Source organism: Pan paniscus, chromosome 11 (assembly GCF_029289425.2).
Source record: "Pan paniscus chromosome 11, NHGRI_mPanPan1-v2.0_pri, whole genome shotgun sequence".
Taxonomy (NCBI): Eukaryota; Metazoa; Chordata; class Mammalia; order Primates; family Hominidae; genus Pan; species Pan paniscus.
The window spans coordinates 109078615-109095255 of NC_073260.2; the positions used below are offsets into that span (position 1 = coordinate 109078615).

Sequence of the window (16641 nt, forward strand, 5' to 3'; positions counted from 1 at the left end):
CCTTCCATACAGGTGTAACATTTTGGGAGAAGTAGTTGGCCAGTATTGTTTAAGAGACACAGAAATGTCTTTTTAAATGGGACTCTAGTCCCATTTTTAGGAAACTGATTATCAAAATATTTACATCAGTGGAAATCCTGAAGAAAGCAAATAGTTTCACTTGCATGCTTTTACTTTCATTTATTAAAAGTAAAGGATGGTTTTAATCCCAGAGAGGCTAAAGTTAAAAGGATAAAAACCATAGGACCATTAGAAAATAAGCATACCCAATGATAATTATATAATAAAAAGTTTCTAAAGGGGCAAAAGTAAATTTCTTCTCTTCCAACTTAATAGTTCTTAAGTGGTCAGGGAATCACTTGTCTGGAAAGAGGTTAATGGATTTGGAATTGAGATGTTGGGCTTGTTATTTGACCTTTTGCATCATCATTTTCTCATTTGTCAAATGGAAGGGGTTGAACTGAATGATAGGAAGTCTCTTCGAGCTCTCAAATTCATTGATTTAATTGAATAATTTGCGAAAATCTCAATGAAATTCTTTGGACAGTTAAAAGGTTACAGTTTTTAAACGGCTTATTCCAGCTTCAAGTGAAGTATTTATTTGTAAAAGAATTGCTTTAGAAGAATATATATCAACCATAAAAGTAATTACGTGGTTAGTATTTGCATTATTTGATTCTCCTAGAGCCTATTTCTGTAGTACCAACTTGCATAAATATGCAGCAGTAATTAGGATTATTGAGCAGTTTAGGTAGTTTCTCTTGTTTTAGTGGTGTCTGTGAAATTCAGTGGTGATGGGAATACTTAGGTGCTAGTCAGCACAGCACTGTCTGAAAACATGCTTAATTGGCTATATATTTATCATAGGCTTAAGTTGGGACCTTTTTACCCTGCAAAGAATATTTCTTTGAGTTCTAAAACGACCGTATTTGATTTCACTTCCGCAATTCCATTTGTCCCAGTGTGTCTACTTTTTAAACATAATTTATTCTTACAAATATGTAGAATTTAAGTTCCATAAGAGCCAGGGATCTGCCCATCTTCTATCTTCTAATTTATACCAAAAGGATGTTCTGTGACAGAATTCCTTTTATGATTGGATAGTGAAGACACTCTTTTTACTTTGTTTTAGATTTGCCTTTAAATTAAAAATTATAGCTTACTGATATCTAAAATACTATTCACTTGGCTGGGAGAATATAGTTGAATGACAAGTATACATTGTTATGTTCTCTAAAATAGCATTACTGAAGAGGACAAAAGTAAGAAAAAGGGGCAAGAGGAAAAACAACCTAAAAAGCAGCCTAAGAAGGATGAAGAGGGCCAGAAGGAAGAAGATAAGCCAAGAAAAGAGCCGGATAAAAAAGAGGGGAAGAAAGAAGTTGAATCAAAAAGGAAAAATTTAGCTAAAACAGGGGTTACTTCAACCTCCGATTCTGAAGAAGAAGGAGATGATCAAGAAGGTGAAAAGGTATAAAGTTTACATATATAAAATGGCTGTTCTATTCTTAGTTTATATATATATATTTTGTTTTTTCTTTGTTTTTTTTTTTTTGAGATGGAGTCTTGCTGTGTTGCTTAGGCTGGAGTGCAGTGGCACAATCTTGGTTCACTGCAACCTCTGCCTCCTGGATTCAAGTAATTCTCCAGCCTTAGCCTCCTGAGTAGCTGGAAGTACAGGCATGTGCCACCACTACCGGCTAATTTTTGTATTTTTAGTGGAGACAAGGTTTTGCAATCTTGGTCAGGCTGGTCTTGAACTCCTGATCTCAGGTGAACCTCCCACCTTGGCCTCCTAAAGTGCCGGGATTACAGGCACCACACCTGGCCATTTATGTATTTCTTAATCTGCCTAGTTTAAGAGCTTTTAATATTTTGGAGGAAGTCTATAAATATCAGTGGCAGTTAAAATGAATTTGTTTACCTTTTTGAATAGACTTGAATTAGCTGTATTACAAAGCATATTGAAAACGTTCTCTAAATTTATCTATTTTACAATTATGATCTGGAAATTAAGTAAACAGTACCTTTCCAATAACCCCATCTGTCTAGAAAAGGTAGATGAAATAGGCTGTGGCCAGTGAAGACAAATGTTAAAAGAGGTGGATTTATATAGAGATTTTTGTTATTTACCCCCAAGAAGTTCTTAACACTCTTCAGGCCTATTGTACATTTTATCAGTGGTATGTAACTTTATTTGGACGCCATAGTTGTTGGGAACCTCATTAAAGCTGTGTATCCTTTTCTGTAGAAAAATAAAATTTTGTGTATAGCCTTAGAGATTTACAGATTCAGGTCATGCAAATCTTTTGTTTACTTTCATCTGATTTTTGGCTCATTTCTTAATCTTTTAGAAACCAAACATTTTAAATTGGATAGGTCATGTAGTGTGCTTGTCAGTACTCAAGTCAAATCACTCTGTAGAGAGGCAAACAGACTGACATACTATATTTTATCCAAAGGACATCACTCCTATAGCAGGGCATAAAACAAGATGATTATTTCACGGTCATTAATCAGAGTTAAACTTGCAGAGATAGGTGTAATTCAAAGACTATTTTTAGGTTGCTAATTTGAGTATTCATCCCTTTTTTAAAAACTAGCTGCTGCTTTTCCCCCAAGATTATAATTCCATAAGCACTAGTCACTGACTTTATAGTTAAATAAAACCATCCTAATTCTCAAAACAGAAGAGAAAAGGTGGGAGGAACTTTCAGACTGCTCACAGAAGGAATATGCTGAAAGGCCAACATGAGAAAGAAGCAGCAGATCGAAAACGCAAGCAAGAGGAACAAATGGAAACTGAGCAGTAAGTATTTTTTTTTTTCTAAATTTTGGGTTCTTTATTTAAAGGCTAGCATGGAATTTTTAAATAATAGACTTTCATTTTCCAGACTTTATGAAGCCTTTTGAAGAAGTGACTTTTCCCATGTGTTAGAAAAATCTTCAATATATGATGATGATCTTATTTCAGGCTTCATTCTCTTCTGAGAGGATGAAATTGACTGAGGCAGTCACTCTGTGAATTATTTTTGAATTTAAACGAAGTGCAGATAGGATTTAATTGATACTGGCTTTGCAAGACGTGTACTCATCCTCTACCATTTGTTTGTATAATATAATACATATAGATAGAGGGGCGATAATATACTGGTAGACAAAGAATGCAGGAAATACCCTTATTCATCACACCACCAAGCAGGCCTCACCCTAAAGACCAGCAAAAGTAACAAAAGCACATTTGGAAACCCAGGAAGCCAGTAAAAGTAAATCTAAAGGCTGACAGGGTGTACATTATTATATATGTGCAATATAAATCAAATTCAAAGCTGTTTTCTCTTAAATTTTGATACTTAGAGACAGTACTTGCCATGGGGAATTTCTTTCCCCTTACTATATAATTTTATTACTAGAAGGAAAAGTAATAGCAATGATAGTAATGAACAGACTTCGTGTCTTTATTACATTTGCTTTCCTAGTTACCTTTAGACTGTCACTTCTGAGTTCTTTCTCTGACATGCTTTTCTTTCCTCGTGAAGCGTCTTACATTCTGACTAAATTTTGTGGTTTTTTTTTGTTGTTTTAGTGAGGTGATTTTTAAAACATGCTCTAGGTCAATAAGACAAAGTTAATGATGAGCAGTAAAACAATTCTTGAATAATTTTGTACTTTTTTTCTTTATATAATATATCCGTAAGCCAAAGTCTTTCTTGACAAATACAGCGTTTTACTCTGCTTTCTTAGTTTGGAGGATATACAAGTAGTTTTAGCTCCTTGAGGGAGTAATTTAAATAACTTATCTAAAGCTCAAAAATATTATTCCCTCTAATGTTAGACTTTAAGCACTTCTGTAAATATTTAAGTTATTCTTTGTCACCTATCATTTTCTATTCTATCTTTTCACTGAAAAGCTGTTGGACTGTTTGTTGCTTTTGACTTTATTGTGATCTCAAAATTAAGATACAAAATTAGTTGTTACTAGTATATGTAGCCCAACCCTTCTTTAGTATCTTAAAGTTATCTTTATGTATTTCAGTTTCTTTTGAATGTCCTCCAATGTAACTTTCTCAAATTCTAATATTTGTGTTTTCTTTCCTTCTCCTGTTATTACAAAACTTTGTACTTGGACAGTTTTGCTCTGTAAAGCATTTCAGATGCAGCTTGTGTGAAATGCATTATGCAAAATAAAGTTTATTGTATTGTATTCCCAGCCAAACAACATGTAATCTACAGTAATAAAAAATATATCTCATTTTGGGCTCAAAGCATTAATCCAGTTACTGAAAAGAGAATACAAGTGGAGCAAACAAGAGATGAAGATCTTGAGACAGACTCATTGGACTGAATTTCCCCCTTCCCCCCATTGATGGAAGAATGTTCCAGATTCTAAATTGAGGACTTCATTATTAATGGCATTACTGTGTTATGATTAACAAATTTCCTGTAAGGTACACACTACATACTAAGGTCGGCCATCATTCTTGTTTTTTTTTTTTTTTTTTTTTTTAACCAAGCTTAAAATGAAGCTTTGTGTTTGAAAGTAATAACAAGCTCAGACGAAGATGGTGGTTGTACATTATTCATCTAGAAAATATAAAAATTCATTTTGTTTTGAAGCTAGTTATTAAACTGGAATAGCAGTTATATCCCTGAGAATGGGGCCCTTCTCTTGACATTCCTTTGTTGTTTAATTCTTTAGACTCTTAATAAATGTTTTTTTAATCCTGAGAGATTAAACAGTAGTAGACTTGTTAAGAATGAAACTGTAACCAAAATTTTAAAATAAAGTTTTTTTTAAAAAAAAAACCTGATTTTTAGATATTTTTTGTTCTTGTCTATTTGAATTGGTTCATAATATGGCCTGAACTCTAAGCCAAGGTACTAGAAATTAAGATTTCAATTTTAAGTGGTTATTTTTGTGATTGACAATAAAATGGTACCTTTTGTGAAACATTAGTGAATGTTACTGGACGTCATTCAAGTTTGATGAATTGGCCAAAATTTTAAAAACAGTGTTATCTTAAGTCTATTTAACTTTAAAGCTAACTTCAGAACTCATTAATCTACTTGTTACATGCACAATGATTAAATTGGTCTATTTTAACATGCAGCTTTAAAAAAGAATGGATGTAGAAGCCATTAAATATTTATAGGTATCATCTTCCCATTGTGGCCTATTTGTCCAGTGACCCTGAAATTGGTCTTCTAGCAACACACTATTTGTGATGTCACCGAAAAGTCAGATATGATTTAATTTAGCATGTTAATTAGAGTTTTGCTTATATTTATGCTATGGAACTGCACCATTCTAATAGCTACAGTCAGTTCCTTTGCAGTCTAGGCTATTGACTTATTTTAAGGAAAACATTTTTAGCTTTTACATAGGGATTGTGGGCATTTAGTCACAAAATTCCAATGTTTTGAAATATTTTTGTTAACATTTGATAGGCAGAATAAAGATGAAGGAAAGAAGCCAGAAGTTAAGAAAGTGGAGAAGAAGCGAGGTTAGTTATTTCACTTTCTAAGATACATAAAATTATACATGGAAAGGAAGTTATATAGACATAACTTTTCATGTATTGGTTTTGGAATAATTTTATACTCATATCCTACAAATAGAATTTTTCAAATCCCTAATGGGCTTTATATAAATTGCATTGTATTTTAAGCATAATCAAGTGAACTTGCTTGAGTTGTTTATGTTTAATGCTCATTAATTATTTGATGGTGTCAAATTTTAGTACACTTGCTGAAAGCTGGATGCTTTCCCATTTCAGACAAATCCCTTGGTTAAACATAAGGAAAAGCAGGTGTTTGGGGACTGGAGAGCAGAGGAGTTATCATATGCAGACTATTTATTTTAGGAAAAACGCAGCCAAGTGGTGGTTTTGTGCTTTTACACTGCATGTTGCTTTTCTCAACCACTAAAAATGGCAATAAGTACTTATTCTTAGTTAAGCTATTGTGCATATCTTTGAGCTTCTTAGTAAAGATTACTAAGAACATTTTTTTTTAAGTCCACTAATTCATTATACTTAGCCTGTATACAGAAATACTGGTTTTGGAAAAACTGTTCACTGTTTTTCACATATTTTAATTTGTAGAAACATCAATGGATTCTCGACTTCAAAGGATACATGCTGAGATTAAAAATTCACTCAAAATTGATAATCTTGTAAGTGTTTAACTTCATTTAATACTTCAGTACTGCATTTATAGCTTCATCTTTTATTTTCTCACATGATCTTATGAGTATGTAAATTTAAGGGATAATTACTGGTCATTTTGCACTACCTTTTTTTTTTTTTTGAAACGATCTTTAGAAACAGATTGTTTAAGTGTTAAGATAATTAACAGCTATGAAATTACTGTTTTGTCATGAAGGATGTGAACAGATGCATTGAGGCCTTGGATGAACTTGCTTCACTTCAGGTCACAATGCAACAAGCTCAGAAACACACAGAGATGATTACTACACTGAAAAAAGTAAGTGATTTCAAGTCATGTGGATTCTTTGAATTTTGTCATTACTTCATTTAAAAACTGTTTAAAAAATCAATTAGGAAAACAATTATGATGAATGTATATTGTTTTCTCAGATACGGCGATTCAAAGTTAGTCAGGTTATCATGGAAAAGTCTACAATGTTGTATAACAAGTTTAAGAACATGTTCTTGGTTGGTGAAGGAGATTCCGTGATCACACAAGTGCTGAATAAATCTCTTGCTGAACAAAGACAGCATGAGGAAGCGAATAAAACCAAAGATCAAGGGAAGAAAGGGCCAAACAAAAAGCTAGAGAAGGAACAAACAGGTATGTGGTAAAAAGCCAACAATTTCACACCAGTTTTTAAACCATTTGCCAGGACTGCTTTTAAAAATGGCTTTCATACATAGTTTCACTGTGTATACGCCACAGAAAAAGTATACAAAGGCAAAATGGTGAAAATCTGATGGGCCTATTGAAGGACTAGAGCAGTGTGCATTGAGAACAAAAAATCATGTCAGTTTATATTTGACTTCTAAGGCAGAAACCATTGCTCATGAGGCAGATGACTCTTGATAAACAATTTTTTAAAACCCATCCATCACAATGCCTCCTAATCCCTGGAGTACCCACTTCCTGGTTGCTCAGCTGCTTCTGATGTTTTCTTCTCACCTAAAAAGTAAAATAGCGTACAGTAGCCTTTTAAATTAAAACACAGCCTCATAGGTGGAGACTACACCTGCCATTACTTGATACAGGTATTCTGATGATGCTGCTGAGTTACCCTGAACAGACTTCACAGTATTAATGCCATGTCCTTTTTTTTTTTTTTTTTTAATAAGATGGAGTTTCGCTCTTGTTGTCCAGGCTGGAGTGCAGTGGCGTGATCTCGGCTCACCACAACCTCCACCTTCTGGGTTCAAGCGATTCTCCTGCCTCAACCTCCAGAGTAGCTGGGATTACAGGCATACGCCACCACACCTAGCTAATTTTGTATTTTTAGTAGGGACGGGGTTTCTCCATGTTGGTCAGGCTGGTCTTGAACTCCCGACCTAGGGTAATCCACCTGCCTTGGCTTCCCAAAGTGCTGGGATTACAGGCATGAGCCACCGCGCCTGGTGATAAAGTCTTACAAAGCACTTAGATGTGTAGCATATATGTAAAGCACTCAACCTTAGCTTCTACTTTTTTCACTAACTTTAGCAGTAGTTAAATCCTGCTAGTACTTATTACTAACAGTAGTTATTTTCTTTTCATTTGTATTAGGAAAAATTTATAACGTATACAAATAGAAATAACTTCTCATGTCCTTGTCATCCAGCTTTGGTAGTTCAGTTTATGATCATTGTGCTTTTGTAGCCCATAAGCTTTCTCTATGCCCCTCTTGAAAGTTGTTTTACAAAAAATCCCTGACATACCATTTCACTCATAAACATTTCAGAATGTATGAAAGACTCTTAAAACAGAATCATAGTACCATTATCAGCTCCTCCAGTCTTGTTATTAAACATCTTAGTGGCAGCTGCTTAAGGTAAAAGCTGGCATTTCAAAAGCAGTCGGTTGGTTTTTTGTTTTTGTTGCTTTATTGGGGAATGACATGGGTCCCCTTAGAGAATTATTAATACGACTTACAGGAAAACCCCCTTTATTAGGCACAAAAATATCAATTAGGAAATACTCCTTTAGCACTTTGTTCTAAAATAGTAAATTTTAAAATTTGATTCACATTGCTTTTCCGTAGTAGAATAAATGAATACGCTAAGAATTACAACACCCTGTAGTCTTCCTGGTAATAGTAACAACCAGAACAATCAGATTAATAATCCACTTCCTGTACCCATAGTTAACCTGCTTTTTATGGTGCCTTAGCTACCCAAAGTCTCTGGTGGTCATCTGCTCCCCTTTTTGACAAAGCATCAAAACCCAATTCTAACATTCAAGAGAGGGCTGTATTACAATGTAATTTCAAATAAAAGACATTAAGTAGTAGAAACACGATGGCCATGTTGTATTTTGATTCTGGATCTTTAGTGGACACCTTCAATTATTATTTTGTAAGCTTTAACAAAGTTTTTCCATTGGATTCCTTCGCAAGGGTCAAAGACTCTAAATGGAGGATCTGATGCTCAAGATGGTAATCAGCCACAACATAACGGGGAGAGCAATGAAGACAGCAAAGACAACCATGAAGCCAGCACGAAGAAAAAGTGAGGAATAGGTTTTAATGGGTCTTGTGTGTTTTTTATTATTCAGGTTTTTAATCACAGTTCTGTTCCAAGGTTATCTTACTATAATAAGCAGTTATCTTTTGATCACCCAATTCCTGAATTCAGTAAGCAAGTTACAATTCAAAAAGGAAGAAGAGTAAAAACCTTTTATTGACAGTGACTTTGCCACTGAATTCAAGGGAATGGAACTAGCTGGGAACCCAGTTAAAAAGAAAATATTTGCTCCTGGACTACTTTTACTGAGATACTGTTAGTAATGACTTGCATTCACACTTTCTTGAATTGTGAAAGGATAATTGTAAAAAGTTAGATGGAGAATCACAGTTTTTTTTGTTGTTGTTGTTTTTTCTTTGAGACAGAGTTTCACTCTTGTTGCTCAGGCTGGAGTGCAATGGCACGATCGTGCTCACTGCAACCTCCACTTCCTGGGTTCAAGCGATTCTCCTGCCTCAGCCTCCCAAGTAGCTGGGATTACAGGCACCTGCCACCGCGCCCATCTAATTTTTTGTATTTTTAGTAGAGATGAGGTTTCACAATGTTGGCCAGCCCGGCCTCGAACTCCTGACCTCAGGTGATCCACCCACTTTGGCTTCCCAAAGTGTTGGGATTACAGGTGTGAGCCAACACGCCCAGCCATCACAGGCTATTTTTTAATACCCACCCTAAAATAGGCTATGGAGCCATAGTTGAAGTCTTGGTTTGTTCCACTGTGTATCTGAAGGAGTTAGATAGAAGCATCCCTTCTAATTCTGAAATTGAGGGAAATCTTGTTGTCTATGTGTGTATCAACCTCTCTTTTTATTAAGATTTTGAAATATGTTGGTATCACAGATATAAAACATTCTCATGTTCTTTAAAGAGAATTCACTTTTATGCTAGAAATGATGGAAAGGGCTTGGTCCATGACACTTTGCTGAGTTATTTTGCTTCATCTGCATATTACTTTGGGAAGAAGATACAACATGGTAAAATAACAGTTTTGAAGAAGAAAAAAATAATAATGACTGTTCTAATAACAAGTCAAGTTTTTCTTTTGTTTGGTTGGTTTCAATCTTTTCATGGGTTTAAAAATATAATGCAGACTTAATGTCTTTTTTTCCTTCATCAGGAGAAAATCCTAATTCCAGTTGTACCTTTCCCCCTTTTCTTCAGGCCATCCAGTGAAGAGAGAGAGACTGAAATATCTCTGAAGGATTCTACACTAGATAACTAGGTTGACATACCTGGAATATAGAGAACACTTGAGAAGTTTGTAATGGTTTTCATTTGAAATAGACTGCTGAAAGTTTTAAATTTTTATAAGCATAGGTTTGATGTTGAAAACTTGTTTTGAGGGAGAAAATCCCTTTATCTTTGTTTTAAAGTAAAGTAAACATTATTGCTAAGTGTACTTGTGCAGTATTAACAGCTACATTATACAGTAAATGTGGGATAAAATCCATTTAGAAAATGTTAAACTGCTTTTCCAGACATGGTTGTAGCATATTTTCAATTAGTGTGTGTATGTTAATGTGTAATTGATAGTAGAACAAAGTTACATTTTTAAAACTGCTACTTGTATAAACCTTGCCTCTTTTCCCAAATACTGTGGGTTTTGTGCATAGTTTTTACAAACCTTGGATTTACCAGACTGTCTTTTCACTGTTTGTGGGTTTTGTAGAAGTTACACATTTTTATGGTAGATAAAATGTTACTTCTATACAAGTACTCACTCCCTTTTTATCAAAAGGTAATTTTAATCTCACAGTCTACATTGTGCTACATTATCCAGCTTCTTTGGAACAATGTGTGCTCTGTATGGTTTTTTTTGGTATGACAACTAATTAAGCAACTGACATTGAACTGAGAATTCTACAAACTATAAAACATTAATTTTTGAAGGTAATTTAAGTTTTGTGGCTGGGCATTCAGTGAAGTCTTAGGACTTCTTTGCAGATAACTGACTGGGTATATATAGGAATGAATCTGGCTTTAGGGTTAAATCATTTAAGGTCCTTTTATAGGCAGGCACTAGTAACTAAAACTGAAAACTAAGTAAGTTTATTTTTGAGGAATGTTGTTAAAAATGTCTTTAGGAAGTCACTAAATAGTACTTAATTGGAAGAAAAAATCATGATGCTTATACAATAAATATGAATAAATGTTATATAAGGAAACTCACCTATTTGAAATCATGGCTATATTATTTTTATTTTCTAGATTCCAAAAATACAAACACTAGTTGTTCCAGCATTGTACTTTGATAAGTCTGTACATTGACGTGTATGGACTAAATCCAGGGTAAAATCAATGTTACAAAATTTAAGGGTATGTTAACTAAAGGATAGCATTTCTAAGATATTTTGAATATTAGGGTCATTTGGCACTTCTCAGCAAGTAGGATACTTCTCATGTTTTGAAATTATATGAATATGGAAAAAAATGGCTTAAGACCAGCGTCTCTGTATGACATTGTATGGTTGACCCTCTGAGATAACTGTTTTCATCTACAGAATTGCATTTTTGCTTTTAAAGAGGTCTTATAATGGAACTAGGAATCACCGTTTTGAGAGAACCTGCACATATACCAGTCATTATCTGTTTGGTCCTTATACAGTTTTAACTTAGATTTATTCTAGTTAAGCCATAAGTTCAACGTGTAAACTTGTTTTGATTAAAGAATTTTTCTATCAAACTCTGCTAGTAAATTACTTTCTTGCTATTTACAAGAGTAAGTGATGGAATTCTGGGTTTGCTGCCAAGGAAATAATTTCTTAGTTAACTGGTCACAGAGGTGTTGTTTTGGGAAACGGGGTAACTAAACAAACAGTAAGCTCAAGATGATAAAAAATAAAGGTAATATTTATCTTTTGTTCACCCTCCCTTTCTTCCCATGACCCACCAGATCTATAGTTTTACAAAGAAGCCACAGAATATTCAAATTCTAGAGATAGAGCATCATTCTCATAATTTATGTCAGCTTGTACAGGCTGACCTTGCTCTAACTAGTTGATGTATGTTCGCTTCAAGCATAGTTGCTGTTTCTTTAATCATAACTCTCAAGAAATGTGCTTGGTGTCATAGGCTGATTTACAGATAACTTCTCAGAACTCTTGATAATTATTCATAAGACTTAAGAACTTTCAGGATCATTGAAATTGTTCATTGGCTCAATTTGTGTGTGTGGTCAAAACTCCACAGCTTGACAAGGCACCAAGAGGTAATTTTGAGATAGATAACCCCCACCCCACCCCTCCAAAAAGTACGTGTAATATGTATGTTTTAACACCTCTTTTGGGCTGGTATGTGTGTGTATGTATGTATGTGTTTTGATTACTGGATAAAAGAGTCATACATCAGCCGGGCGCAGTGGCACGTGCCTGTAATCCCAGCTACTCGGGAGGCTGAGGCAGGAGAATTGCTTGAACCCGGGAGGGAGAGGTTGCAGTGAGCTGAGATTGCCCCACTGCACTCTAGCCTGGGAGACAGAGCAAGACTCCATCTCAAAAAGAAAAAAAAAAAAAAAAGAGTCATACCATGACCAAGCAGAACTGACTACTGAAGGTTTTCTTAGCTGCTTGGAGAAATTGCAGATACATCTATCTGAATCTGAGAACTGATTGGGATTTGGTATGTGAACAACTGGAGAGAACCATACACTTTATAATTAATATTATATCCAGTGATTTCAAATAATATGATAGATTTTGCTGATACAGTACTGCTGTCTGTGTTCCTACTCACACACTTACCTGGTTACAGATGGTAGGTCAAGATGAGGTCTGCATCTAATCCTGTATAAGAGCAGAGATTTTTCATAGGGTGCTGTGAGGGCTTTGCTAACTTTATTTTGTCCGATTGGCCAGAAAAAGGATGCTCTAATGGAAATAGCAAACCCGTATCATTAAACTCTTTAGAAACAAAGAAACTGGTTTAATAGGCAGAAATGTGTTTATGTTTGTGTCATGTAATTCTGCAACACAATGTTAGAGATGACTGACCTTTCTCCTAGTAAAACTAGAATGTCTAATTGTCCTTAAATGGTACTGAGGCCTGAAGAATGTTTAAAGAAATAGCTATTGCTTCTCTAGTGACTTCTGTGCATGTGTATCCACTATTATATAAAAGTCAAATTCAACTACCAAGCAGTTTGACATGTTCATGACAACATTTTCAGTTGCCTATCTTCATTAGGTAATGTGTTACATGTAATTTGACAGGCGTGTTACATTTGATTGAAATAAGCATAAAGAAAAGCTGCCTCGAAAAAAGAGAAAAGCTGTCTTAAATCAGGGGTTTTATAGCTCCAGAAATATACAAAGTTAGGAATTTCTTTTGACTTGAACTTGGTGGGATACCTGTATAACTGATACATAACACACGGGCAAACTGTGGGAGTAACCTGGTTGATTAACTTTTCTCCTCAGTTTCACCAGGGGAACAACAATAGGTACCTGAGTCTTTGATGAAAAAGTTAACTTTAAGAACTAGCAGAACAACATTCTCAAATAATTAATAAAGAATCCCAGTAGCAGAAATGTTTTAACTGGCATGTTTCTTCTTTGTCCGCTAAAATGAATTGACACCACACATGGAATAATGCATTATGACAATAATTAACTTTTTGAAGTTTGGTGTTTTGAGAGTATGAAATGAATGAATAAGATAAAATATCCTTGCATATGCATGTAAGACCTATAAGGAACGCAGTATTGAAAATAAAGGAATCAAAATTTTTACCCATGGAATTTTAGGGTTGGGTAAATCATTCATTTATCTTAAATCTATGGTTTGCTGGCAGTTATCAATCTGCTCAATTTTAGCATTGTTGTATACAAGAAAGTAAAAATTTAGGTATAACATAAGCCAGCCTCTTAAGTTCTCTATACTGATTATCTGTGTACTGACTGAATCAGTGAATGAGAACACTAGACATACCAGAAACTCGTGCTTGTCATCTCCAAGCCAATGGACTTAACTGTTTGTGGCATTTAAATCCATAAAACATACTTCACTGTCAAACACATAGGCTTATAGGTTTCGTCAGTTTTCCATGTATAAGATAAATGTCTGTTCTTAGCCATCCAGATATTCAGTCAAATTTAAATACAACCTAGGAGAGAGAAAGTGGAATTTATTTATTTTAAATGATGCATTTGAAATCTATAGTATTCCTAAAAGTCTTCTAAACAGTATTAAATTTTCTACCCATAAAGGTTCCCAGAAAATATTTGAATAAATCTATCTGATGGTCTAGACCTGAAAATAAAGAAAGTTTATTTTGCTGGGTGCTGTGGTTCATGCCTGTAATCCCAGCACTCTGGGAGGCCAAGGCAGATGGATCACTTGAGGTCAGGAGTTCGAGACTATTCTGTGCAACATAGTGAAACCCTGTATCTACAAGAAATAAAAAAATTAGCCCGCCATGGTGGCCTGTGCCACCATGTCTCAGCTACTCGGTAGGCTGAGGTGGGAGGATCACCTGAGCCTAGGGAGGTCAGGGCTCCAGTGAGCCAAGATCACGCCACTGTACTCCAGCCTGGGTGACACAGTAAGACCCTATGTCAAAAAATAAGTTTAAAAAGTTTTTTTTTTTTTTTTTCTCAGAATAAGATGAGAGTAACTAGAATTACTATAGTAAGGGGACCAGAAGAATGGAAGACCTGGGCCAGGAAAACTTATTTTTTTTCTTTTTGCTTATATAATTTTGGTATATATCCAATAGTATCATTACCGGAGAATAAGTGAGCCAGAGCTAGCAATCAACAGGATCTTGATTTTTCCATGTCCCCACAGTCATACGAAATCTGCTATTTTTTAAATCATAGTATTAAATTGACATATTTTAAACTCGTAACATTCATAAAGCTTTTGTCAAGAAATAAAGCTTCAAGTTAATGTTATTTCTGGAGTTATGAGTATATACTCAAGATCTTTTTAAATTCATTATTCACATTGTCTTATTAACATGTCTTGTATGCCTAGTTTCCTTCAAAACAAAACCTAACATTACTAAACAGCACACTAAGATTAAATTCCCCCAAAGCAGCCGGGCGCGGTGGCTCACGCCTGTGATCCCAACATTTTGGGAGGCTTAGGCGGGTGGATCGCCTGAGGTTAGGAGTTTGAGACCAGCCTGGCCAACATGGTGAAACCCCGTCTCTACTAAAAATACAAAAATTAGCCAGGCATGGTGCCAGGTGCCTGTAATCCCAGCTACTCAGGAGGCTGTGGCAGGAGAATCACTTGAATCCGGGAGGCGGAGGCTGCAGTGAGCTGAGATTGCGCCATTGTATTCCAGCCTGGGCAACAAGAGTGAGATTTTGTCTCAAAAAATAAATAATCCCAAAGCTATTAATTTTGTCTTATTTGTAAATAATTCATTCTCCCTAATTTCCATTACAGTTATTTGAAGGATCTTTACCTTGGAAGCCTCATGGTAGAAGGTGTAGCTCTCACATTCTTCAAAGAATTTTCAAAACACTTCCACTACTTGATGTATCATTAATAATTCTATCTTTAGCAAAAAACTCTGACAGAGAATGAATAGGGAAGGCATGGATTGGGAGAAAGAATATGTGTGTCTGACAAAGGATTTAAAGTCAGAATATATAAAGTACTACAACTCAACTCAAAATGGGTAAAAAGCACTAAATTAAATACTATCTGGAATAAATATAAAATTAAACTATGTTATAAACATTTAAATACTATCATTATAAGAAAATCTGTGATTTGGACTTTTTTTTGATAGCTTTAGCGGACTGTTGAAAGTGGATCCTGTTCCTCAGTGGCGTTTCTTAGAAATAAGGTAACCATCCAAGAGAACAGTGATTTCATGAGGGGGTACTTTTGTGAGTGTAGCTATTCTTAATTAAAGGTTCCAGGATCAACATAAGGATAAGCAAGGAATTCCCCCAGTTTGTTGCCTTCTGAATCATAGTGCAGCATTCGGAAGCAAACATCGCAAAAGAAGCATGGGTCCTCTGGTGCAAAACTGTCATTGTTCGTCACCCATCTGCAGTTTTTAAAAAAAGAAGTACATCATTACAATCAAATTTGCCATACTTAACATGCTTTATGACCTGTAGCAATATGTAAATATAACATTCTATTTCCTTATCAGTCTGTTATTAATGCATAATAATCCCTTAATTTTGTATACATAGATACAAATACATCACCACCAATACTCTCTCTACAAAGTGAAAGGGCATCTAACATTAAGAAACACTGGAGAATGCTGTTTCTCTGTAATACTTACCCTTAAAGGAAGAATATAAATCTATTTGAAAGCATCACACATTTGCCACGACATACCTATCCTCCAAGTACGAATATAGTCATTTTCTTCTAACAGACCATCTTGAAAAACCATGGCAAAATTAGATGCTACAAATCTGATAGACTTTTGCTTAATATACCTTCTTAACTGATAAATGAGTACTGGTTAATTTGAAAACTATATAACTCTTTTTACCTAGAACTCAAGATTATGTTATAAAGTATATACAAATAGCAATATGGGCAACATTATTCAACCAAAATGTTGAATGGCATGAAGATGCTATTGTATGGTATGTTTGAATTCTGCATCTCATGGAATGTTTGCTTTTAACATTATTTTCACTTTGATTTATCATGTTTTCCTATTGATCTTTCAGAAAAGAATATTGTGGTGGGGTGGCGAAAACAAACTGAAGATACAAGTTGAGTATCCTTTATCTGAAATGCTTGGGACCAGAAAGAAGTATTTCAAATTGCAGATTTTTTTCAGATTTTTAAATATATTATGCATATATTTGCCGGTTGAGCATCCCACTGAGAATTTGAAATCCAAAATGCTCCAATGATCATTTGAGCATCAGATGTTGCCAAACACTTTCAGGTTTTGGATTTCTGATTCTTGAAATTTGGAACGCTCAACCTGTACTAAATTTCCTTTCCT

The 16641-nt window shown here is 34.8% G+C and overlaps 2 protein-coding genes across 14 annotated transcripts in view; one reads left to right on the top strand and one right to left on the bottom strand.

The window, feature by feature from the left end:
- The window catches only part of PSIP1 (PC4 and SRSF1 interacting protein 1), a 46953-nt gene extending 35565 nt beyond the window's left edge, over nt 1-11388 (top strand). For 2 of the 10 annotated variants that reach the window (XM_008976205.4, XM_003822617.6), the window contains exons 9-16: nt 1243-1471; nt 2691-2809; nt 5449-5504; nt 6105-6175; nt 6385-6486; nt 6600-6813; nt 8582-8693; nt 9867-11388. In XM_008976205.4, the coding sequence (XP_008974453.2) occupies nt 1243-1471; nt 2691-2809; nt 5449-5504; nt 6105-6175; nt 6385-6486; nt 6600-6813; nt 8582-8693; nt 9867-9927 (964 nt within the window). In that variant the 3' untranslated portion in view covers nt 9928-11388. Of the gene's footprint in view, nt 1-1242; nt 1472-2690; nt 2810-2894; nt 4807-5448; nt 5505-6104; nt 6176-6384; nt 6487-6599; nt 6814-8581; nt 8694-9866 lie in introns of those variants that run through there. The other 8 variants (XM_024930034.4, XM_055092115.2, XM_008976206.4 and 5 more) reach the window with 4 other exon arrangements.
- Nucleotides 1-16641, bottom strand: part of SNAPC3 (small nuclear RNA activating complex polypeptide 3) — a 79885-nt gene that overhangs the window by 24417 nt on the left and 38827 nt on the right. The window contains exons 9-11 of one of the 4 annotated variants that reach the window (XR_008619773.1): nt 15118-15711; nt 13632-13806; nt 12446-12571 (exon numbers count right to left, since the gene is read on the bottom strand). Coding sequence is in view for 1 of the 4 variants with exons in the window: in XM_003822618.5 (XP_003822666.2) it covers nt 15564-15711 (148 nt within the window). In the remaining 3 variants the exon portion in view is untranslated. The other 3 variants (XR_008619767.2, XR_612507.3, XM_003822618.5) reach the window with 3 other exon arrangements.